Below are 26366 nucleotides of genomic sequence, written 5' to 3' on the forward strand. Positions count from 1 at the left end.
TACTGAAAATAAGCATAAGTGAAACTTATTGTGGCACCATTAAAAATAACATTATTTCAATCAGAAAGGATGCTAATCGGCCAAGGTGAGAAAGGATGCTAATCGACCAAGGTGGGAGGCTGTATTGCTCATTGTTGAACACAACTTTCGCGTAGGAGTTAGAATTGTAGTTTGCAAGGAAAGCTGCACAACCTGATGGAGAATTGTTGTAATTGCTCTTGTAGATGCACTTATAATTCTGATGCTCCAAGTATATCTCCTGAAAGATAATACATTTAGACATGAAAATACAGAAACAAATAAACAATATAGTTTGATCACTTTTTCCAAGTGACTTTCTACAAACCTGTGTAATCACAAAATATAGAGCCGAAAGTATTTTTTCATTTTTAAACACATAACTTGATTATATTTTTTTTGCATATAAAACAGACATAAAACAATCACTTGATCAACAACTACAATACACTTTATACATAATAAATCTTTGGGACTAAGAAAATCTGGAAGTTGGCATGTTGTTGTGAGCAAAAAATGGACAAACTTAATTTTTACCTAGATCATGCATCAAATTGGCCTTTATCTGCAATACATTAATGCATAATATATCTTTGAGCTTAAGAACATCTGCAAGTTGGCGCGTTGTTCTGAGCCAAAATGGACAAACTCAATTTTTACCTAGATCATGCAGAAAATTGCTTATACCTACATGAAAAAAATCATTGCACGTGATGAAACAAGGACCACAAGAACGAAATAGGGATCAGATCGCCTAATCATGATGAGCAGATAACAAGGTTCTCAAGGGAAATCATCAACTGTATAGAATGGAAAAAGAACTCACATGGTACAAATTAGTTTTGAGAAAAGGCACAACACTGTAATAAGTACCAACCCCTACAGAGTACCAAAACTCCCTAGTGCAAAAATCAAGCAACCATCACACAATGCAGCATCGTATGAATCAAATACCAGACAAGACTTTTGTCACCACAGAGAGGAAACAAGAGCAAGATGGGAGCTTAGAGCTCACTGATCAGTTGCACAACTAAGTTAGTAATATTATCATTTCAAAACAGTCATGTACTATATGTGTGTTGTGGGCTCTTCATAGCTTCGTATGGACTAACAAGCTAACAGAAACACCAACTACTTGGCTAGACAAGAAAAGAGATACTGACCTTTAATGGCTTCCTTGGGTATCTTGAAACCAAGGCCAATGTTCCTCCAGAATCTATTTCTTCCTTTGCTAGGTTTGTTCCCCTTGGTGGCCTTCTTGGATCTCAATTCCAAAACACACATAAGCCTCACATAAATAAAAGAATGAAACAAATGCACGTCAGAAATAAACGCTGAAATATTACAAAGGGAACACTTTAGGTTGCTTCAACTATTACAAAGGGAACACTTTAGGTTGCTTCAACAAAGCCTCTTCTGTCATTGCCCGTCGGTAGAGACAATGAAGAAAAGATGCTTAGCGATGGCAAAAAGCAATTCCATCAGATCATATAGCAGATACACCATAATTAGCAGAGACATCAAGATCAGAACCCAACTAACGTTTGAGACACTCTTCATTATAGCATAATAATACAAGATTCACATGGTGCATACTCTTCATGTTAACTGCTAACTGAACTTCTATGTTTCCAATCAAAAGCACTGCCAAGTGTTCCCCAGCAAAAAAATCGTTTCTTACCATGAGACCATCATGCATTCCAGTAACAACTGAAAACAAAGCAGTAACCAATCTTGGTGGTCCAACCAAGTCAAAAGCATCGGAGAAAGCAGTCAATCACACAGCACGAGAGCTTCACACTCACCCCATGAGGTTGACGTGGTCCTTATGGTTAATGAAATTAGTGCAGCCAAATTTCTTAGTTGAAAAAAAATAAAATGGAAGTAAGTTTGATGAACCATCACACACACCGGCTTGGAAGTCAGTCAAGTCACAAAGAATAAGGTATAATTCAATCATCACGACAACATGATATAAATGGTGCTCAACAAAAACTATTTGCCAAAATAAGTACCTTCATTACCACCGAGGACAACAACTCTTTCAGATCGCGACCTTACTTGGTATTAAATAAAAAATAGTTACAAGGTTACAAGTTAACTTGAAACAATTCATCGGTAAATGAAAATCGTTGATCACAGAATCCAACACAATAGAAGCAAGAGTCGAGGCAAGGGCAACCCACTTTATTCCTTTGTAGGTTGTTCATAGACAAAGTCCTGCAATATCTAACGGAAAGAACCAGGAAATAACGACCAACATATGATCCTTTTCACTAAAGAATGAGTAAATTTTCTAGCTAAAATATGTGATCCGTGAAGACTAATAGCAATTTTAACTCTAGAAGAAAAGACTAAGCATCAACAAAAAGGAAATGTGCTGCCTTTTGAATCAAGATAAAAGGCCAAGCTTCCTAACCAATTGCATGAAAATGATAGCTTATAATTAGAACAGCAAGGATACATGACAACACTGGAATACAGTAGAGAAACTATTGCTTTAATATAGTAGAGATTTGGGTGGACCTCCATAACAAAGGAGACTTGACGGTGGCCTGATGACTCTCAGCTAAAGACTGGATTAGTTGCGGCCAAACCAAACCAGCTAGACTAACTGTCTAATAAAGGACTTTTACTACTATTCTGTTTGAAAAATAAAAACTTAATATTCTAAAATTCAACCATTCAAGTTTTCAACCAAAACATATCCTAGATGCCTATTCCCATGTGCCAGAACAAAATCAGTTAAATGATCATGCTAGCCTCAAAAAATAAGTTAATAGATTGATCTTTGAAGAAAGTATTTATCGAGTCGAGGTAGTCTATGCAGTTCCAAAGGTAGTTATTGAGACTCTTGACCGAGAACATTTCCATGACCCTGGTCTGAATTTGTTGAATTGTTCTACTGAAAACGTGATAACTCAGATTTAATTTGCTATGAGAAGTGAAGCTTTTGGAATAGATTCTGTAAATCATATGGTCCAATCTAATTTTTGTCTTCCTCAACTAAGGCATAAAGCAAAATTCAAAAGCCATATGTTATCTTGTTCAAAATCTAGACATCATAAACCCACATGGTGAAGGTGTCTGATGGCTGAAGATGTCAGTTCCGAAAGTGACAAAGCATTTGACTAAAGTAGAATTAGACATGCATATATGTCATTGTGGTTATAGTTGGAAAGTAACAAGCATCATTTTGCCTTTGGCCAAATTCTAATTGCCATTTTTTTGCAAACATTTTTTCCAAAGGTAACTGAACTTTCTGTTTTTTGAAAGAACAACAGAACATACCGGTATCAGTTGGGGGACGACCAGTTCAGCACCGGCGTGGGTAAGGAATCTTGTCACCTCCAAGGATTGGCCTGATAGCGCAAAGACTGAAGGTGGTGACTTTGAAAAAAGCACAGGATAATTTCAAATTATTTGTAGACATGATTGCACAACAAATTCTAGTATTTTCAAATAGCAAACAATTGATAATTAGAACATCACATAACAGACATGAAAATCTTTGTACTAAAGAATGAGGTTTACCGGAGCATGCAACTGAGTTCCAGAACTGAAATGTTCACCCTTTAATTAGGAGTGCACAGATGGAGCGCTAAGTATGCTTGGGAGAACTTTAGGCAGGTTGTATGCTGTAGCAGTTCGATGCCGTTTGTTTGGTAATATCCACTGATAGACAGAATCTTGGTTTTGGATTTTTTTTAAAAAAATTCCTGTTTTTGGTTACACATCTACAATCCATACTTGCATCCAAACAATGCATGGTCTGGTAATAAACCAATTAACGACTCACGTCTCAGTTAGTATGACTTGAGGATAGGAGTTGAGATCGAGAAATATTAGAGTTATAGCTTAAGGTTCAGAGAGGAAACCCCCATATACTTGCTTGTAATGGTATGATCATTTTTTTCAAGGTAACATTTTCTAGCATCTTCAGTTGTCTGCTTGACTGAATGCAATATATTAGTTGTAATAAATATTGCTCTTCTGTTGTGCACAAACGACCGATATATCACTTGCAAAATTTTGTTAGATAAAGGTAATTGCTAGCTACTTTGTATTCTTCCCTTCATTAGGAACACCTAGAGAATGCGTTGTGGTTGAACTGAGGCCTTGTGAGAAGTACTGTTGACAGAAATAGCGGAAGTAAGAAAGGAACCTTGCATGGCAAGGCCTGATGGCAGAGAGGTAGTGCGAGGCTCATACCGCCACTAGGAGCTCTGATGTAGGTGCAGATGGCGCCAGCGTGCTCTTGCAGCTGAACTCCACCTTACGAGGATGGTATTGGTACTTGCTGCGCACGACGACGGTGGGATCCATGGACCGGCAAGACAGGGACGGGGCCGTGTGCCTCGACGACGCGCGACGGTGGCCGTGCGAGTACGGTTGCACCACCGCGCCAGGTACATCATCAGCGCGAGGTTTTGCTCCCGTTCCTATGCGGTGAGGCGGCGGCGGCGACAACAGTTGCTGCTGGAGAGGAGGCGGTGCAAGTGGCGACAACAGTTGCATGTCAACCCCCTAAGAAAGAAGAATACCAATGTTCAGAATAAAAGTGAAATGCCTAATATCAAATTTAGTGGCTAACAAAAGCAGAGGTAATAGGACTAACGTAACAGATATGATAAAGTGTTGATAGAATGTTGATGATAGGTTTCTTAGGCTTTTTAAAGCAAATTTGCAACTCAAGTAGTACAAAGTGTGTGTTGTTCAAAATTGAAACCTACATTTGTTGCTTCAGCAGTAATACATAATATATATTGTTAAAAAATGAGTTATAAGCAAGTATTGTGTGTTATCTTAGGGGGGAAATCGTCAAATCAAGTGAACTGTTGATTAAAACTATGACACCATTTGAGAAGTTATGAAAATTAGGTAATCCAGTTTGCAGAGTTGAGAAGACAGTACCTGACCCAAGGCTGGCAGGCTTAGAGCTTCGAGATTTCCTTCAGCCAGGTCGACTGGAAGTTGTCTCCTATAATCCACATGTCAAAGGGGAATGTTTCAGTAGTTGTCTTCAAATTTGAATCGAAGCATAACAATGCTAGGAAGCTGCTCAAGAGTAACAAAACCTTAGTTCCAGTGTCATCTTCGGAAGTACATGCCGAATTGCGCAGTCTAGTTATCCAGCTGCCTTCAAGAAGACATCAACAGTGGCACGTCTACTCTCTGTAGCACATTGGAAATATGTGGCCTTGTCAGCGCACGAGCACTATAGACAGAAGTACTTGAACGCACGACAAATTGTTAGCATCTTTCAGTGGCCTAATTTAAATAAAGGATAAAGGAAACTTGGACACAACAGTCTCTAGGCCGACAACGCTTTGGATTCATCTACAGCTAACAGTTGTAGTACCTTCAGAAACTCTTGGGGCATAGCCATTGCCGTATGACCTTGGGAGAAGTAGGGTGTTGGCCTGCTGCAAGCAGACCATGGCCATCAAGTGCAGCACCTCGTACTAGACATCTGACATGGTCGTCTCCTGAGATTGAAAAGCTGTTGTATTTACATATAGCTGATTTCGAGCAACAAGACAACAATGAGTTCACGGAATCCACGGTTGGACACACATACCTCAGCATTATCCTCTTGGTTACTCCAGGTGAACTGCACTTTGTGCCTCAAGACGCTACCTACACGTTTTACAGATCGGGCGAATCACAACAACAGGACTGTGAACCGAAACAAGAGCAAACCAACCACTCACTACATTATTGTAGCAGTTGTTCCTCACCATGTTGTGCTAGTCCCAGCAGAACAGGCAAGTAGTCTTTCGAGGGCCGTAGATGGTGACACACTACTTTGTTCATATCACAGAAATGAAGCGAGACCATCTAAGAAATTCAGGGGTTCTATAGAACGAGGAGTGGTGAAAGGACCATCAAATTATCACAATAAAAGGCATGTGGTTCTGCAGAATTACAGTGAACAACAATAAACCAGTCGGATGATGGTGGTCCGCGACGAGCTTACATGGAGACGGCTGTGGCGGTGGCCAGCCAGCCGGCCAATAACTGCGTTGGCTAGCTTGCGCGCGCATACCTAATCAGTGATCGCCCCCCGGTCGGGCCGCCGCGGTAGTGCATGGCGAAATTAAGTCCGGCAATGGTGGCAGGGGGACAGATCTCGACGGGAAAGATTGCGTCTTTGTCCAGGGCCGTCAACTCTGACAGTGAATCGACGCGAAATGCTAGCTGCTGCTGCTCCTGCTCCGGCGGGATGCATGGTGGTGACACTGATATCACTGTTGATCCATCCATCTGGGGCAATTACTGAGGTTGCTGCCTGAGTGGCTAATTACACCACTGTGATGTTGTCATTGATAAATCACACATCCCATACTTAATAATTGGACCCAGGTTCCTGCAAAACAGTGTCTTCTTTTTCTTTTCTGTCCGTGCACCGAATTTGATCCAAGGGTAGTACTCGTACCCTTTTTCTTTTCTGTCCGTGCACCGAACAGTGAGATCTGAACCTCCAAGAATTTTGTTATTGTCCTTCATGTACTTCTCCCAGTCCAGCGAGGACTCCTTCTCCAGCTTCTTCTTCATGCCGCCATTTGCCTCAGGCAGCCATCAGAACTAACCATTTCCATCGTCCAAAAATAGATGTTCAAATCAACCCCAAATCACATCATGAATGACACGAATATGCATGACAGATACAGGAATCGAAGAGGAATTTTATTTAATGAAAAGAATATCCGCGAGAGGAGCTCGCCTGCTCGGCGTCCACGGCGAGGAGCTCGTCCAGTCGCCGTGCCGAGCGGGCGGGCGGCCTGGGCGGAGCTTGGGTAGGTAACGCCTCAGCCTGGTCGCGGGCAGGTCCAATCGAAGCTCACGGCTGCCTAGTGCCGGCGGTCCGGGGCGACGGAGCTCAGAGGCACGGTCGCGCCTCGCGCGGAGGCTCGACGTGGAGGCCAGGCGTGGTGTCGGCGGCTCGACGAACGCCGGTTGCAGCTCACACAGATGAGGGGAGTGGGAGGCGGTTGATGCGAAGGGAGTAGCGAGAGCTAGCTAGGGTGGCAGAAACGGGAGGAGTGTGTGCGAAATCTCACCTCGGTCTTCTGCTGCTCGATCTGGGTGGCGAGCTCCTCCGCAGTCTGCGTTGTCATTGTCTCGGTGTCGTGGGAGGGGATACGAGGGTAGAGCGAAGGCGATCGTGGGAGCGGAACGGGGGCTCTTTGCTCGCGCAGGACGGTTGCGAGATGCGGGCCTGGCGGCGGAAGGCAGGGTGGGAGAGGCCGTGTGGGGTTGGTGGGCAGGATCGGACGACTACGATCGCAGAAGAGTAGAACGGACGGTTGAGATTGCACAATGGCAGAATGACATGCTACCCTTGCAGTCTTAATAAGTAGTAGAGATAGGAGGAGCACCATAGAAGGAGGGAACAGATGAGAGCACCATAAAGAGAAGCATATGAGAGAGAAGTGTCAGTCGTTAGAGACCTAGTAGTCGGAAAGACCATGAACAGTTGGTTGCTACATATATGGAGGAGGAGCATACATGTAAAAAAGAGATGTTGGGAAGTAAGGGAACATGTATGAACAGGAACGTCCTTTTACCGATGATGAATGTGAGAAAGACCATCGAATAAGATTTACTCTGCTCCACAGGGTTCTTAGGACGTTACAGAGATTGCTTGTTGAACAAGTCCGTAAACATATCAAAGTTAGGACTCTATCTAGGATCCATGTTAAGATGGAGATTGAAAAGCTACTAAATCAAAACTGATAGTGAAAAGCTACCAATGAAGGAGATGACATACAAATAAAGTTAGTTGAGTGAATGAACCCAAGCCCCTCCTCTATTTATAGAGTGAAAATTTAGAATTTTTTCTACTTTATCTCTTAAATTCAAACGAATAAAATAGCGTCGACGAATCAGAGTGTGCCACATTAGCAAACGTCAACCGGTAGGATGACTGATATCAGACCCGCTCCAATGTACCGATCGGTATCGACTAGCCCAATTCCATCGTAGATGTCATCGCTTGACCTAATCGATTGGCGACCGACTAACCGACCAAATCTAGCGTCCGTCGGTTCAACCTGCATTAGAGCATGGGTAGTAATACAATTCATTGTCAGCTTTAAGAAGTGGCCATGCCATCTTTAGCAAACTAAAAGTTTAGTCATATAATAAATATATCATAGTACAAGATATATATCTAATACTTGGTTCATCTTTCCTCCCACAGAGTGTTTTACTGACTGTTTGGTTCGCATCTCTATCGGTGCAGTGCACCACGGAGTCCTCAAGCATCTCATGTTTGGTTCATGTGTGTAGCTATGGAGGATCAGCTGATGCAATATTGGTCACCCGTCTAGGCTCCGTCGAGACGACGCGAGCATCTCCGCGCATGCAGGATACAAGCACGCCGGCCACATGTAGGCACGCAATACAAAATGTTATTTCATTTTGTTTTTTATTATATTTTAAGTAAAAGATTTAATCATTGAATCGATTTTATATTTATGTATCTAAATCTTTCCTAATACATATCTATATACGACCAATCAAACAAAGTTTGTATATCTCTACTAACTATTAAGGGGGCAGTGTAGACTGCCCCCGCTCCTACCCGCACGCGCTAAGTCCTGCCCCGCAACGGCCGCACGCCCCGCCGTCCGCCACGCGCCCACGCGCTCCCGCACGCCCGCGCCGCGAAACCACCGCTCCCGCAACGCCCGCGCCAACGAATCCCGCACGCCCGCAACGGCCGCAGCCGCCGCACGACCCACCCCTGTCCCCTTCTTCGCTGCATTCCTCAATTGCGTCGGGCTCCTCTCGCTCCCAAATTGGGGTAAAACCCTAATCCTAGCACCAGGCTGCATTCCCCTCCCTACATCCGAGCCCTAACTCCTCCCTACAGTCTTCCCCCTCCGCCTCGGCAACAAGCGGTGACAGCTGGTGCAGGTGAGACGCCCCCTCCCTAAGGCCCTCGAGCTGCAGTGGTCGGAGTCGGAGAATGGGCGACGGTGTTTGTCCATGTCGGTGCGAGCGTGCTGCTGGGGCGCGGCCGACACCGACGAGTTCCAGCACACGGTGGAGATTATCATGTGTGTTCAACGTCGCGCCATTTGTCTGCTTGCCTCCGCCTCCGTCGCGGCCTTTGCGGAGTAAGATGACCCTCCACTCTACCACCCTCAACTTCTTTTTTCCTGGTAACGGAGAATCCTTGCTCCAGGCGTTGTCCAAGGAAACCCCAAGAGTATCGTGTCGTTCGCCTGTGACCTTTTGGAGAACAGACATGGACATCGGCTATTTCGTCTTGTCCTCAATCACAGCTGTGGGATCAAATCGTTGCTATGATCACCCGGGACAGGAATAGTTTTGGTGGCCTTTGCACCCGCAGGTGCTTGATCAAATACCGTACTTGTCTTTTAATCTATTCTTCATCTAGCTTTTTTATCTGATTTTAATTCAGCCAATAAATGATAGATTCTATGTCTTTTCAGGCTAGATGAAGTACTTCGTATAATCAGTTCCTGTGAAACTCAGAGATCAATGCAACTTCTTGGAGATGCCATGCTGCAATGGATGTCACATAATCAGATGAAGTACCTCCTGCCGGTTTCGAAAAGATTAAAAATGCTACAGGCTTTCATAATGAGCTCTCTCAGGTAACGATTTCTTGCTTTGTGAGGTCGCTCTCACACTGCCCTCATCTTTGTTGTGCTGACCGGCCAATTAAGCGGCATAGCCAATAAGTTGGAAACCATCAGACCACACGCCCAGTGATGATGGTGTATGTGAACAATATGCAGTGCAGATGGAAGCTAGCAGCACAAAAGCTTTGCCATACCAATCTGAAAAGGAATTAACTGAAGAAATAAATGATCACTGTTATAGCACTGGCTACTTCTGAATCAATTGCTGAGGCAAATGTATGTTTAAATAACTACAGAGGGAGTACATAATTATAAAATCTGATAAAGCCCTACAGCTACAGGAGCCATAGCTTGACTAGGTTTGAGCTGTTGGGGGTATTGTCTATGCCTGGTGTGCCTTTTTGTGCACTGGTTGTTCTGGCCTCTGGTGGTAAATCCAAGGAACATCTGTTTCATTACTGTGTTTTTTTAAATTTGTATTCTTTTGGTCCCTACTGAAGTAGGGCACTTCATGATAATAGTTGACTTTGATGCTGTTTGGACTTTGGATATAACATCTTGCTTTTGACTTGAGAATGTTTTGTTTTGCGCAACTAATCATGCACTATCTTATATTCAAGGCTTACTATATGGGATACTGTCCAAATACTTGGTAAATATTCTGAAAAATTCTGGTGCACAGTTAAAATGTGCTAGGTCATTTTTTGCCAAACTCAATTTATGATATCCCTTGCTTACGTGTTATCCAACTTGGTGATTTTAGAAATGCTTATCAGTATTTGCTTGGTTTATATGTTGCAGTGTTACAAAGAACAGTATGTATCAGATGATGCAGCCTCAGATTGATATACTTCTTTTTGAGATAATTTTTCCTCTTATGTGCTTCAATGACAATGACCAAAAGTTATGGGAAGAAGATCCCCATGAATATGTTCGCAAGGGCTATGGTGAATTTACTGCTCTCTGTATATCAATCTTGGTTAGAATGGGTTATTACTGATAAGAATCATGTGGTTCTTGTTTTTGTCTCAGTTCAGCAGTGTAACCAGATTACTCGTTGTTGTATTTTGAATACTCATTGTTGTATTTCATGTTTACAGATATCATCGAAGATTTGTACATTCCCCGAACAACTGCTATGGACTTTGTGAGTGAATTGATTAGAAAGCGAGGGAAAAACAATCTCCAAAAGTTCATCCATTTCATTGTGGATATTTTTAGGAGGTAAGTTTGGCCTACCAACTTGTAACTGTTAACTTCTATGGACTTTTTAATCAATGTTGAAAATAGTAGGCTATAACAGTGTTATAGCGCTGCTATAGTGGCTGGAGCACCTTCTCTTTATGCTTTTGCTCTTTTTTCTGTGCTATGGGGCTATGGGTGGCTGCTACTGGAGCCATATCAGGCAATAGCTGCACTATACTGCCTAACAGACTATTTGTTTATAGACACTTAGCGGTGCTAAAAAGACTAGCGGGCTATTTATTTAACAGCGCTAAAGTGACTAGCGGGCTATTTATTTAACGGCGCTAAACAGATTTCACATGTTCTGTTAAGAATTTAAGCAACCAACATTTGATTGTCTGGTTGGCGATTTGCTTATGTCTTGGGCTGTCGACAAGCACTTGTGTTATGTATATCTTATACCTACTTATCTCTAATGTTATGTGAGCAGTCATTTGAATTTCTGCTAGAATAATAGCTGTTATGGCCTATAAATTGCTTGCATTTCCCAAAACACTAAATGGTAGAGTGACCACTATATCTGTCATAGTGGGTTCAACAAACCAAGCTAAATTTCATTGCCCACTATTTTCCACATTGTTTCTAATTGATGATATACTCAACAGGTATGATGAAGCACCTGCTGATCTTAAGCCATATCGCCAAAAAGATGGTGCTCTTCTCGCTATTGGGACACTCTGTGATAAACTGAAGCAAACAAATCCATATAAAACAGAGCTTGAGAGTATGTTGGTCCGACATGTCTTTCCTGAATTCAACAGTCGTGTTGGACACTTGCGAGCAAAGGTGGAATATATTAGCTCTTCACTGGTCAATAATGATATAGAAGACTAAGTTAAATTACCATGAAGTACACTAAATCTACAATGTTACATACTTGGTACTCCATTTCAAAATGCAGTTTGATTTGGTGCTATACCTTCGCATTTGATTTATATTATATAGCATGTTGCTCGTGATAATAAAATCAATATTATAAAAAACTGTTACCTCTTCTAAATGTGGGTTCCATGGTACCAATAATTATATTAAAGACAGATCCAGTGCTGAAGAATCCCACATGGGTGGGGTTTGGGAAAGGAATAAACGAGGCAAGCCTTACCCCAGCATTTTGCGGCGAGGCTGCATTGAACGCAGGACCTTTGGCTCACTGTGAGTGTGGGACCAATAATTGTATAGCAAAAATATTTCTGACGTTTCTATCCTTGTTTCTCCTCTCTTTGTTTTTTTAAATAAATCTTGCATGTGTTCTGCTTTGTACTATGGGGTTGTCAGCCAAACCTTTTTCGGACAAGGGGTAACAGGCGTATTGCCATGACCAACAATGGTGCAGAGAAGAAAAACAAGATATAGAGGAAAATGTGAAAACAAGAACTAATTTTGATTCTTTTTCAGGCTCATTTTTATTGACCAGAAGTATCCAGCCTTTTTGAACACAAATTGCATGAGCTCTTACTTTCAATTAGAGTATAAAGTAGGTATTGCGGGCAATTGAGCTTTCTAAAGAGATAAAATAGCATGGGAAAAACCCTTAATTCATAGTAAATCTTTTTTATTTACTTTCATCTCATATTGTCTGCCTTTTCTACTCCTTGTGAAAATGGAGTTTGAACTTAAAATTTTGCAGAAGGCTGAATGAATTTCATACCACCTGTACATAACTTTTCTGAAACTTATGTTAAGGTAAGATGAATTGAGCAATGAGCACTGATTACCTGAGCAAAGTAGCAAACAGTTACTGTATTTGTAGCCAATATTTGATAATTTCCTATTATTTAAGCTGACCAAGTATTACCATAACGCTTTTGTGAAGTGTCTAGCATGGTCTAACTTGGTACTTTCAACCACCCAAGTTCCCATCCCCTGTTACTCCCAATGATCAATGAATAACTAACTACCCCCTCCACCTCCAGTCAAACAACTTATGAATTAACGATGACAAGCATCAAGCAAGCAGTACCTTTCTTGCTGGAATGGCCAAAGTAAAGTTGTTGAGCACTTGGACGTCTGGGCGGGATGGGTATTTGAAGCTTACATGCCTGAAATCTATGTTGCCATCAACTTTTTCTATAATCACGCCTGAAAGTTATTTGTTGCCACTTTCAGTTCTTCATATGAAATGAACCTTGTGCTGGTGGGGCGAAGAAGGGACTCCACTGCAGAAACTGCATCTGGTGTCCTTTGTTTGTTTGGCTGTATAAAGAATTATGAGGTTAAACGTGCGATAACGTGTTTTTAAAAATACCAGGAAAGAACCTGAACAATTTGTTTGTTTGTTTTTTTGGTTTCAGGTTGACTATGAACTTGGATACAACGTCCATCTCCACTAATGTCAGCGCAAGGGTGCAGAGGCTGGGGTCTTGAATGGGCTAGGCTACCAGTCCATGTCCAAGGAAGGCTTGTGCTTTGTTTGATGCTGCAGTCGTCACAATTAGGCTTGTTCAACCAGGGTAGTGATTTATTAAGCCTGTTGAAATGTACTGTAGGTAGCATTCCAGTTTGCTGTTTTTAGCTCAACCTTCTTTGCAATATTTGCAAGTTGCTTTAAAATTGAGTGGTCATCAGAGATGTATCAAAATATTTCTTATATAGAGCTCGTCTACTATATTTGTTTCATGGGTTTAATTTTGTTGTTGTAGTATGACTACCACAAAGTTCTAGAGATTGCTAAATTTTGATTAACGGCACAACATATGGACATACATATGTTATCGTGGTATTATATGTTCCTGTTGTAACGCACGGGCACTCATGTAGTTAAAATAGATGAAGATAGAGCGCGACGCAAAACCGCGCTACCAGGATGTCCATGTCGTCGTCGTCTTTAATATCAGCCGTCAGAGCGGTCATGTGAAGCTAAAGAAAGCGCTCATGGGAGTGTCCTTCGTGTTCTCTATCAGCCGCCAGAATCTTCGAGAGGAAAATAAATATGTATCGAGAAATTCACCCCCACACGAGATATTTCCAGAGAGTCGAGCAGACACAGACCAAAAAGGGAATTACAAATGCGGTGCTCTCTTCTCCGTCAATGGCGACGACCTTAGCCATCCGCACCCGTCGCCCCTACTTCTCTGTGTCCCTGGTCCTTCCCAAGCCACAGTAACATTCTATTAACAGGGCACGACGTGGAACTCCTTGCGCCGCCCCCACACCGCCGCTGTCGTATGCTCCTCTCCGTCGCTACAGCTCGCGCGCTCCGCCTCGGCATGTCGGTGGTACTGGATGAAGAAGCAGTCACGACCGTGGGAAAGACATCGGACTGGATGACAAGGTTGATGTTAGCCTACCGCCTGAGTGCGTTGACGACAGCGGAGAGGAAGATGGTGGTGGGCCGGAGGAGTGTGGACGGTGGTCGCCGCGAGCGGGAGGAGGATGGTGTGGCTGTAGGGTGCCCTATGGCAGCGTCGATCATGACTAGACTGGAGGCGACGACGGCTGTAGGGTGCCCTATGGCAGCGCCGATCATGGCTAGACTGGAGGCGACGACGGATGTAGGGTGCCCTATGGCAGCGTCGATCATGGTTAGACTGGAGGCGACGACGGAGGGAGGAGCATGACTGGGTGAGTAGTGGATCGATGTTTCACACTAAATTTTTACTCCCGTGGCAACGCACGGGCACGAATCTAGTAGTTTATATGAGTATGTGAAAGCAATCAAACAAATATATTTTGCATGAGCTCAACCTGATGCTACTTAACTTAGCTTGGTTCGGGCATTCTAGTTAGACTGATACAGACTGATACCGCAACCAATTCGACGTTTAGAGTTCAAGAATAATGTGTTTTTAGCTAGCTACGAGTGAGCAGTATGTTTTTCCTTTTTTTCGCTTCTCTTTCTTTTATGTAACCACAAACCTATATTCTATACGACATCTCTTAGGTACCGTCTACGTCACTTTATGATGTGTTTATGGAGTGTTTGGTTTGAGGAATAATATAGTCTATCATCTTCTCACTCCTCATTTTTTTGTTTGGTTTGTGGAATGGAGTGAGTTAATCCATCACCACCTCATCCCTTATAGTTAGTTGTTTAGTACTAATATGTGAAATGAAGTCATCCCATCAAATTTGAGGAATGGACTTATGATGCACTACCTCATTTTGGATAGAGTGGTTCATCAAACACCTCATTAGTTTGTGGAGTCACTCTATGCTTCATGAAGTGATGCATCATAAGTTTATTCCATCAATTTTGGTGGAATCAACCCACTCCTCATGTATATACTAATTATTAGCTTATGAGGAAAGGGGTGATGATGGATCAACCCATTTTATTCCACAAACCAAATAAAAAAGTGAGGAGTGAGAAGAAGATGAAAGAATCACTTCATTCCTCAAACCAAACACCCTCTTCATGTATTTGTGTTAGGCTTGGGCGGTGTGCCTGTGCCCTGGCTTTTGCTCGTGTACTCAACGGCGTTGCTGGCCGTCCATGTACCTGATCGGGTATATTCGCCTTGCATCGTCATGATCCACACCTCCTGTCAATTTCTATTGCAAAAATCATAGATCGACTAGGCTGCGCCTGCGCTGCGCTAGGTACGGTAGCAGCGGCGAGAGGGAGCGACGCTGACGTGCGTCGCCGCTTTTCGACGGTCACGTACGTACACATCATCGTCCCCGGATGGACGGGCCATGGCGACGTGCATGGACATGGAGGCTGTGTGCGCCAGTAGATCGGACTCGCCATCACCGTCGCTTTATATCGGCTATAGTAGATCACCGCACCGCGCGTCGTCTCGTCTTGTCCGCCTGTGCCTGTGATGAAAGGCTGTTCACTTGGATTTATCTATACAGGCTTCTTCTATTGACTAGTTTCTATAAGATTTTCAATTTTCAAAGAAAATGAACTAATTTCTATTGGAAAAAATGAAAAACCCTTAGAAAAATAGAGTTACCAAACTAGCTTCTATAGTGTTCTTTTTGTCTATATAAATTATAGTTGCAGCAGTCTAAATAGCTAACTTTAATTTGCAACGAACAACCTCGAAAATGCATATGCAGATGCATGCATATGCAGAGAAATTTCCCATTGGTATCTGGTGACCGTATCGGGTGGTTGGGCGTCAGACGCGTGCGTCGCCTGCGCATATGCATTTGCAGATGCATGCATCGGAGAGGAAGAACAGGGCGAAGGCCGGAAAGACGAACGGGGCGTCCGACGATGGCGAAAACAATGGTGCGCGCATGATGTGAAACGTCCTCGTGGCCGTGCAATAGCCACTGCGCGAGTCGATGTCGGAGCTGGTGTCGGACGAATATGGGTAGGAGGCGCCTGCTCTTATGCCCTCTACCGAGAATGGGGTGGCGCGGAGGTGGAGGCATGAGGGGAGAGAGAAAAGAAGTAGAATGACAAACGAGGTGGTGGCAACTGAGATGAGAACCATCATTATCGTGCGGAGGTATAGATGGTCAAATGAGCCGTGTCTGGCGAGTCGACCCGAGACACGACCCATTTAATAGTGACTGGGCCAACCCAGCACGAGCGTCGTGCGGTGCTTGGTCCGTAGGCTCCGTAGTGCTTAGCCTAGCCCGACCCGATTTTTTTTATTTTACAAAAAAATCTTATATATACATATGTATAATTTATATTCAATATTATATAAACGTTTGATTATGATGTTCTAGTGGTTAGACAGCTTCGCTCAGTGTCTTCTACCTTTCTTCCAACAGGATGTGGGTTCAAATCCCACTTGATGCACCACTTTTAAATATTTTACGTTGAATTGATTTGGAAGAAATATAGGAATATTTTACGTTCAAATAAAAACTTTTAGCGACCCATAAGGATGGTCGCTGTAAGTGCCGTCGCTAAAGGCTTTAGCGACCGACATCTTTTTAGCGACCGACCGTCCGTTGCTAATATTATATATTTGGCAACCAACTGTGGGTTGTTGTACTATAGATTTAGCAACCAATCGTGAGTCGTTATACTATACATTTAGCAACCAACAGAAAGTTGCCCCTAGTTATAGTCGTTAATAATGATAATATACCATTAATTAGCATTCAACAACTGTTATATATACAAAAGCATCACAAATCACCAATTTTTATACACATAATCACATAGATATACAAATTTAATTAGTATTGCACAATGATAGATCCACATCACATAAACCATCAACAAGCACCACAACAAAATCATTCACAAAACCTACACATGTTATTATGTTTTGCACATATTTGCAAACACTTTACAAAATCATTCACAAAAGTACTAACGCTTCAAGTGATTCGCAAAAGCCTTCTCCTCCAAATCTTTAGATTTAAGATCAGTCACTGACTTAGCTTCCAGTAGAGCATTTTCAGCTGTTCCAGAGGTTGCTGTTGATGCTTTATGTTGAGCAGCCTCTAGCTCCTTCAGAGCATTTTCAAGCTGGTGTCTTTAAATTATGCTCTGTTACTTCCATTTCCTGAAAAAAAATAACATATTCTATTAAAGTGATGTGCGGGGCAGCCCTATGCTTTGCATGGGAAAACTATATGCCAAAAGGCAAACATAAATAGCATTTCAAAGGATGGCATTCAAGTGAAGAGTACAAGTTAACGAACACCACACATGGCTCAAGCATTAGAAAGCTCCACACAGGCTGACTGCTACTTCATGATACTCATTATAGAACAAGGCAACATGGAATTCCTCATGAATGGGTTTAAAGTAATTCCTTATGCAGAGACAAAATCACAATTTTGTTTTAGGGTATTCATGACCTCTGCCACAATGTTCAGACAAATTTATCATTCTGGTAAACATTTGCCTATGACAAAATGAAGAAACAAACAATGATTGTCTCTCTGATTCAAGACTGGCACCGAGCGCAAGGACGCCACGGACTCCACGCTCGCCGCCTACCAGGCCGCGCAGGTAGCAGTTCGGCAGGCAGTCATTTGTCTGAAAAAATACTTACATGACTAAATTCACCAAATAGTGCCACATACCTATTTAGCCTGGAGACATAAAGAAAAACTTTGGAATGGAGGATGTTAAAATAGTATGGCTCAGTTAATTTAGTGTTAAGACATAGTATGCCTGCAAATACATATATTCCCCATTACAAAGCTAACCCAAGAATTGCTACCTGCCTTGACATAGATGATTATTAAAAGCTATAGATTCATGAGATGTTGTCTGGTTTAGGCCCCCTGCCTCCACTAAGTGTGACATAATCCAATTAACAAAATCATGTAATCAATACGTTGACATGGTGACAAATTCTACAATGCTAATCCATACATAGGTCGAGGACACTACAGCTACCCACAGATCTCACCAGCACATGGATGTTCACATTGAACACACGTTGCATGATGTGCAAGAATTCAATAACAGAAGGGGCTGCTGCCCTATCTCAGTGAAATATTAGCTGTTCTGTTTGGAGGTTGTGCTTCTGCGCAGTTGGGTAATGGCACTTTCAGTTCAATTCAAAAATATGCAGTACGCACCCAGAACCATGCAGTTTATATATGTGCTCAGTAATAGCAAAGTAGTTAAGAGATGGCAAGGTCAGGAATCACCTTTGTCGTTAGCCCCAATATGACTGCCCATCACGAGAGAGGCCAGAGCAGAGGAGACGACAACCCACTCCAGGTCTCCACCCCAGCCAGGGAGCCCTGAGGGGCGGGGTCGCATCAAGGCTGAATTCCAGGAAGAAGCCATCCCAGCCGCGTGTCGCCTCCTTCCACACCTCAGTCACCCGTCCTATAAATACGCGCCACCGCGTAAACGGCAAAGAAAAAGTAAAAGGGTCCAGTGCGGCGACGATGGAGAGGGGCGGCAGCGGCGGGGACGAGATGATGATGACCTCGGGCGCGACGGGCCGGATCGTGCCGGTGTTCCGCTCCGTGCTGTCACGGCGCGCTCTGCTCCGCGTCGCCGTGGCGCTGCACTCGCTCTTCCTCTGGCTGCTGCTCCTCGCTCGCGGCCTCCGCCGGCACCAGGCGGGGACCGGCGCCGACGCCTCGGCGTCGGAGGCGGGGGCTGGGGCCGGGACCTGGAGCGCGCGGCGGTGGCGACTGCGGCTGCAGGCCGCGGAGGAGGAGGACGTGCGCCGCCGCAGGGCGCTCGCGGAGGAGGACCGGGGCACTAGGTGGGCCACCTTCCTCGTCACCGGGGCCAGGAGGAACGCGCTTTTCTGCCGCCTCTGGGCGCCGGCCGTCGACGAGATGAGGTGAGCCGTGAGCGCGCCGCCGGCGTTTTCGATTAATGGTGTCTTGGGTTCCTTGGAGTTTCCGTTCGGCGGTGCGAAGTGTCCGCTTCTCGCCCCCCCCTCCCTTACTTTTTTTTTAAAAAAATGTTTTTTTGTTTCTGGACATTTCGTTTTCACCGTAGTCACTTCTGACTTCTGAGTTACATCTTGTACTTCTTCGTTGCTACTTTGTGGCTGAGATTTCACCATAGCTGGCCAAACATTTGCGCAAATACCTTCAAAACATTTAAGTCGTGTGTTCTCCTTAGATATTTTAAAGTTCCTCCTGTCGACAACTTATTCGGAATTCTGGTTTGTGGACGATGATCGCCGAGAAAACCGAAACTTTCTATCATCTGTTTTTTTAAATAAAGCAACGACTTTCGTTCAACAATCAACACCCCCTTGTTTTTTCGGCGTTTGATGGCGACTGGTTAATTGGGCCTAGGCATTTTGCTTCCGATCTATTCCATGACCATGCACAAACAGCAACGAGCGATGAACAGTAACACACCTGTCTGGGGTTTTGATCACCCAAGAAGAGTGTTTTACTTCACACGACACCAGATGTCATCAGCCAATCCTGTAGCGCTCTGCTGCGGTTGATTCTATCCTAGCCTCGCAAAAGTCAGAATGAACGCCTTTGAGACTAACAGTGTGTTGAGCACCAAAATGAGGTGCGGACGGTCCGCGCCTGTGGGCCGGACGATCCGCGCACGCGCAGAATAGATTAGGGTTCCGAGTTTTGTGCTATGTTTGTTAGCTATATCCGCGGAATTAGCTCGGAATCCGGTCGTGTAAAGGGTCCAGCCCCCCTCCTCTATAAAAAGAGAGGCCTACGGCCGATTTGTAATCAACAATCGAATCAATACAACTTCTATTCGCATTTATTTCCAGTACAATTAGGAGTAGTTCTAGTCTAGTTCTAGTTTAGCCTCTCGATCCCCAAATTCTCCGCCTCTCCTCGACTCTACGTCGATTAGAGGAGTCTAGGTCGGCCGGCCCGAGCCTAGACAACCCCTAGGATCTCTCCTCCCCGACGGGGTCCCTCCCAGGAGCGAGATCCAGGCGCCGCCGGTGATCTTCCGCCGCCCCTGCACACGCGCGGACCGTCCGGCCCCAGGGCGCGGACCGTCCGGACGTCAGGCAGGAAAACCTAGCCCCTGCGCCAGGTCGCGGACCGTCCGGCCCCAGGCCGCGGACCGTCCGCGCCTGACCAGAGAGCACTGCCGTCGGTTCTTCTTGAGTATTTGGCGCTCCGAAAAGGCGTCAACATACTTTTTGGCGACTCCGCTGGGGACAACACATCTAGGCTCATCAAATCGGCCTCAATGGCCGGTTCAAGGGAGAGCTCTGATATTTCTCCAAGCAACATCATAGAGCCGACTTGGGAAACCTTGCCGGCTGACGAGCAGCTCCAGTTTGAGGAGCACAAGGAGCGGATGATCCAGGAGGCGAAAGCAAAATTCTTGGCCAACTTCAAAGTGGACAGGAACAACAAGGTCGTCCGACATCGGGCGACGGATCCGGCTTCGCTCCAACCCACGCCAGATATCCCCAATGTAAGTAATACCAACGAGCTACAATCTCTTAGAAATTATGTAGAAGAGCAGCGCGAACAAATGCAGAACATCATAGGGGGTATGCAAAGCGATGTTAAGAGACTAGTACGTGCATTCGATAAATCTAACATCGCAAATTTTCCTTCACACGAGGTTGAGTTAGGAGGTGACACGCGTAACACATCGGCTACAGGTTGTCACGACCAGTCACAACCCCTTTATGGGATGCCGATGGACACATACCCTGAACAACCGCAAATCGGCAGCAAATCAGCTGATCTGCACATGCCCGGACCCTCCGCACGTGAGCGCGGACCGTCCGGGCCAACAACAGTCGGGCCTATTTTTAATGAGTTACCTAGATATGCGCCCGAACCACCACACACGACACAGAATCTAAACTACCCAGTCGGACCATCCGCGTACAACGACGGACGGTCCACACATAATCACGGACGGTACGGGCCAATGTCCGGACAGTCCGCGCATGACCTTTTTGAGGAGGATTGCTACCTGAATCCTCACCCGTCCCAGCAACACTTCCCATCGCACTATACAATGCATCAACCTATTAATTCGAGATCTAGAGTCCAGGAAAACTTTCCGGCCCCACCTAGAAGGCCGGAAAGGAACGATCAAACACACGAACCATATAGGGCAAATGGCAATGCACCACGTAGCTCAAACCAATGGGGGGAACGACAACATACCAACATGCAACCAACCCCACCTATGTTTGACCAGAGAGCCGGTGGTCTTGCACCGGCTGCCATTGATATAGTGAGGGAAGAAATAGCCGGGGCGTTCCGAGATAAGTTCGGAGTAAGCATGGTCCCTGGGGGGCAATCATATCGGAAGCCTTATGACAGCCGATTTGATCACCACCCATACCCACAGGGAACTAGAATACCCGAATTCGCAAAATTTTCGGGTGATCAAGGGAAAAACACACGCGAACATATAGGCCAGTTCTTAGCACAATTGGGAGAATTGGCCGACACAGAGGCATTTCGCGTACGTTTATTTTCATTATCGCTAACAGGAACCGCGTTTGCATGGTATGCCACTTTACCTCCTAATTCCATTTCATCATGGGGGGATCTAGAACAAAAATTTCATGATCATTTTTTCTCCGGTGACTATGAGTTGGATTTGGTAGATTTAGTGTCGTTGCGACAGACAAAAGATGAATCGGTTAATGATTACATCCGGAGATTCCGAGATACAAGAAACCGATGCTTTCAAATTCATTTAGCAGAGAAACAGCTAGTAGGATTAGCCTTTAATGGTCTGCGATATTATTTAAAAGAAAGATTAGAAGGCATCCAATTTTTTACATTAGCACAGTTACACCAGAGAGCTTTGGCTTGCGAAAGCCGGAGCAAAGAAACTGCTAAAACAATGCGTCACAACGTACACATAGTAGAATGCGACCAAAGTAGCTCAGATGATGAATCAGCAGAGGTGTACGCTGCCGAAATGGTTTGGCCAAAGCAGGCCAAATCTTCGGCTTGTGCTTCCTTACAGCCGGTTCAAAAGAAACGGCAAGAGGAGGTAAAGTTTACATTTAATGTTGGTAAATGTGATAAAATATTTGATGAGTTACTTAAAAATGGCAATATTAAAATAAATCACACTGTTCCATCCGCCGACGAGCTAAAACGTCGTGCGTACTGCAAGTGGCATAACTCATTTTCTCATGCCACTAATGATTGTAATGTATTTCGACGACAGATTCAATCGGCCATTAACGAAGGACGATTGAAATTTCAGGAAATGCAGGTGGATACAGTGCCCTTTCCGATGAACATGATTGACTTCGAGGGCAAGAAAGTCCTGGTTCGGCCAAATACAGCCGATAAAGGCAAAGGCAAGGAAACAATCATCGGCAATGCTAAAAAGGCCGATGGGGATTGTAAAGTTTCTTCCAGGAAAGTGGTGGCCGAGAAGACTCCCGATGGAGGGGAGACCCTGAAGGTGACCATTACAGCCTCTAGCACTGGGGGGCAAGCGCCGACAGGGAGACAGTTGCGGGAACCCGTGCTGCGCATCACGGACAGTCCACCGTCCCGACGCGGACGGTCCGACGCTTCTCCGGACGGTCCGGAGGACTCTGGCGGACGGTCCGGCCATGCTCAGGACTCGCAGCGACCACGTACCTTCAAACCACGACGACCAGAGATAGGTACGTGGAAAACAAATACATTTAAAGCAGCTGGTCGGCTGATCAAGCCTGGCCCAACTTTCGATCAATTGTTGTCTAAATATGTGAAAAAGAAGGCCGGCCCCAGTGACCGGCCACCGAAGCGACCCCGCTCACCCATTCATGAGCAACGTCAGGTCAGGTCGATTGGACCACCTCACCAATCGGAAGAAATGAAATGTCCTATTGTACAATTGAGACCTAACATGCCGACATGGACCCCTCCACCTCCTTATCCATCTATGCCATATCCATACACATACTTACCTCCACCATATGTCCCAAATCAAATGTGGGGCATGCCACCATATCCATTTGGGATGCCACAGTACCCCGCCTGGGGGGCACCCCAAACGTCCGTTTTTGATAGGTTGGCGCCGCCAGTACAAGACCGATTGAGCGCTGCTGAATCAGGTCACCAGGCACAGGCCCAACAAGATTGCCGGACTACTCGGCCTCCTAGGCCGACCAATCCGGTAGGGGGGCATATGCCTGTAGCAACTCAAAAAACAACAAAAAAAGGACATCATCAAAATAGGTACTGCAGATGTTGTCATACAGGGAGACAATAAAGGGCCGATGATTTTCGGCGAATCGGCCAACACAACAGAAAAGGATACAGTTACCATCAAAACAGCCGATCCAAAATACTCCATGCCTCGATGGTGCCCAGCGGGATTGACACGATCCCAAAAGAGAAAATTACAGCGCCTAAGAGCAAAGGAGAGCCAGGAGAAGGAGGCGGAAAAGACATTTAATGACACACATCCACTATACCCGCCACCGCAAAAGAAATGGAGACCGAAGGCCGTTGAGAAAAAACAAACGGCCACAGAAATAGAAAGTCAATCTGCACCAGGCGCGGACCGTCCGGCCTCTGCGCGCGGACCGTCCGCCGTTCACCAGGAAGTCTCTGGACAACCTGCACCAAGCGCGGACCGTCCGGCCCCCGCACGCGGACCGTCCGCCGTTCACCAGGAAGCCTCCAACGACACGACAACATCAATGGAAGAGGACGACCTGCTGGGAGAAGACCTGGTCGACTACGAGGCTTCTCCAGAACGCCCAGGTATGGATGTAAATATTATTACATTTTCTGCTGATTGTACTATCATCGGCGACGATGAACCTGTTGTTGCCCAGTTTGATTTTGGTCCTAAAGAAGCCGCCTTTACTAAACCAAAGGAATCGGTAAATCATTTAAAGCCGCTCTTCGTGCGCGGTCACATTGATGGGATACCGATTGCTAAGATGTTGGTAGACGGAGGGGCGGCTGTAAATCTAATGCCTTATTCATTATACAGAAAATTAGGTAAACAAGATGACGAACTTGTCAAGACCAACATGACCCTCAGCGGTGTTGGAACTGATAGTTCGATCAAAGCCAGGGGAGTCACGTCCGTTGAATTAACCATCGGGACTAAGACTCTTGCTGCTGCATTCTTCGTCGCTGATGTAGAAGGAAATTACAGTTTAATTCTAGGCAGAGATTGGATTCACGCCAATCAATGTATACCTTCTACATTACATCAAATGCTAATACAATGGGTAGGCGATGACATAGAACAAGTACATGCTGATGTATCGGCCTGCATCGCTGTGGCCGATGCCCCTGTACTCTGGACTTATGAGACTGCTACATGTCTCACAGGAGTTGATTTTTCTGATTATCAATTCATAAGTATAGATAAGAAAGGTTTCATTCCTGTAATGCTAGAGCCGATGGAGAATCGGCTAAATCCTAAATAAAGTTTAAATGATGAATACACACAAAACTCATGAGTCTCTGGCCACGGACAGTTCGGCTTCCAAGGCCGGATGGTCTGGTCTTTCACAAAAGGGTTCGGACTTTAAGACCGAACATACATCACAGCAAAAGGACAGTATTACGGATGATCCGATCCCCGAGACCGGAGAGTCCGCCGTCACACAAAGATCTTTTAATTCCTCTATGGGAAACATAATAGAGGAATTCAGAGATCTTGATAAACTAGGACAGGGGTTTACATCGGCCGATCCTTTGGAGGAGATTGACATAGGAGATGGTAAAACTCCAAGGCCGACTTTTGTAAACAAGACCCTGGAGACCGATCCTAGAGATGAGATGATCGGTCTATTGAAGGAATATTCAGATTGCTTTGCTTGGAGTTATACTGAAATGCCTGGATTAAGCCGAGAGATCGTAGAGCATCGGCTGCCTATTAAATCTGGTTTCAGACCTTTCAAGCAAAGAGCTAGAACATTTCGTCCAGATCTTCTCCCACGCATCAAGGACGAAATCCACCGGCTGCTAGAAGCTGATTTTATCAGACCTTGCAGATACGCAGAATGGGTCTCCAATATTGTGCCGGTGGAGAAGAAGGAGTCAGGTAAACTTAGAGTATGCATTGATTTTCGCAATTTAAATAGAGCAACTCCTAAAGACGAATATCCCATGCCCATAGCCGACACATTAATCAATAATGCATCAGGAAATAGAATTATTAGCTTCCTTGATGGTAATGCCGGATATAATCAGATTTTCATGGCCGAAGAAGATGCGTCTAAAACGGCCTTTATATGTCCAGGCTTCATTGGTTTATTTGAGTGGGTTGTCATGACATTTGGTCTGAAAAATGCTGGTGCTACTTATCAGAGGGCTATGAATTTGATCTTCCATGAATTGTTAGGAAACACTGTGGAAGTTTACATTGATGATATTGTAGTCAAATCGGCTGAGTTTAGTTCTCATATAGCTGATTTGCGCAAAGCCTTTGATAAAATGCGTCAGTATGGTTTGAAAATGAACCCACGTAAATGTGCTTTTGGAGTGTCGGCTGGTAAGTTTTTAGGATTTGTCATACATGAACATGGTATAGAAATAGACCCTGACCGAATCAAGTCTATTCGGAATGTGGGACCTCCGACCTGTAAGGTCGAGGTACAGAGGTTTCTCGGCAAGGTGAATTATTTACGAAGGTTTATTTCTAACCTAGCCGGGAAGATTGATGCGTTCACCCCTATTCTTCGGCTTAAGAATGATGCCGAATTCGCTTGGGGGGTAGAACAACAAGAAGCATTTGATCTCATCAAAAAATACTTATCTTCGGCTCCCGTATTAAAAGCACCACGAGCAGGAGTACCATTCCGATTATACATTGCAGCTGAGGATAAGGTCATTGGGGCTGTTCTGACACAAGAAACCGAGGGGAAGGAGCATGTGGTGACATATCTAAGCCGAAGGTTGGTGGATGCTGAAACAAGGTACACTTTTATTGAAAAGTTATGCTTATGCTTGTTTTTTGCATGCACCAAATGTAGATGTTATTTACTGTCTAGTCATTGCACTATTTCTGGTCAAGCCGATGTGATCAAATACATGTTGCATAACCCAATTATGAGTGGTAGAATTGGTAAGTGGGCTTATGCACTCGTAGAATATGACTTGGCCTATGAACCATTGAAATCTATGAAAGGCCAAGTCATAGCGGATTTCATTGTTGAACATCGGGTTAATGATATTCATGAACTAGACATGTCATACCTC

The 26366-nt window shown here is 44.6% G+C and overlaps 1 protein-coding gene across 1 annotated transcript; it reads left to right on the forward strand.

Moving 5' to 3' along the window:
* Positions 1 to 10406: 10406 nt before the first annotated feature.
* LOC103630169 (importin beta-like SAD2 homolog) lies at positions 10407 to 11732 on the forward strand. The gene is made up of 3 exons (XM_008651249.2): positions 10407 to 10585; positions 10739 to 10862; positions 11489 to 11732. The coding sequence occupies exons 1-3, from the start codon at positions 10456 to 10458 to the stop codon at positions 11715 to 11717; spliced, it is 483 nt and encodes a 160-aa protein (XP_008649471.1). The 5' UTR covers positions 10407 to 10455; the 3' UTR covers positions 11718 to 11732.
* Positions 11733 to 26366: the final 14634 nt, after the last annotated feature.

Source organism: Zea mays, chromosome 6 (genome assembly GCF_902167145.1).
Source record: "Zea mays cultivar B73 chromosome 6, Zm-B73-REFERENCE-NAM-5.0, whole genome shotgun sequence".
NCBI lineage: Eukaryota > Viridiplantae > Streptophyta > Magnoliopsida > Poales > Poaceae > Zea > Zea mays.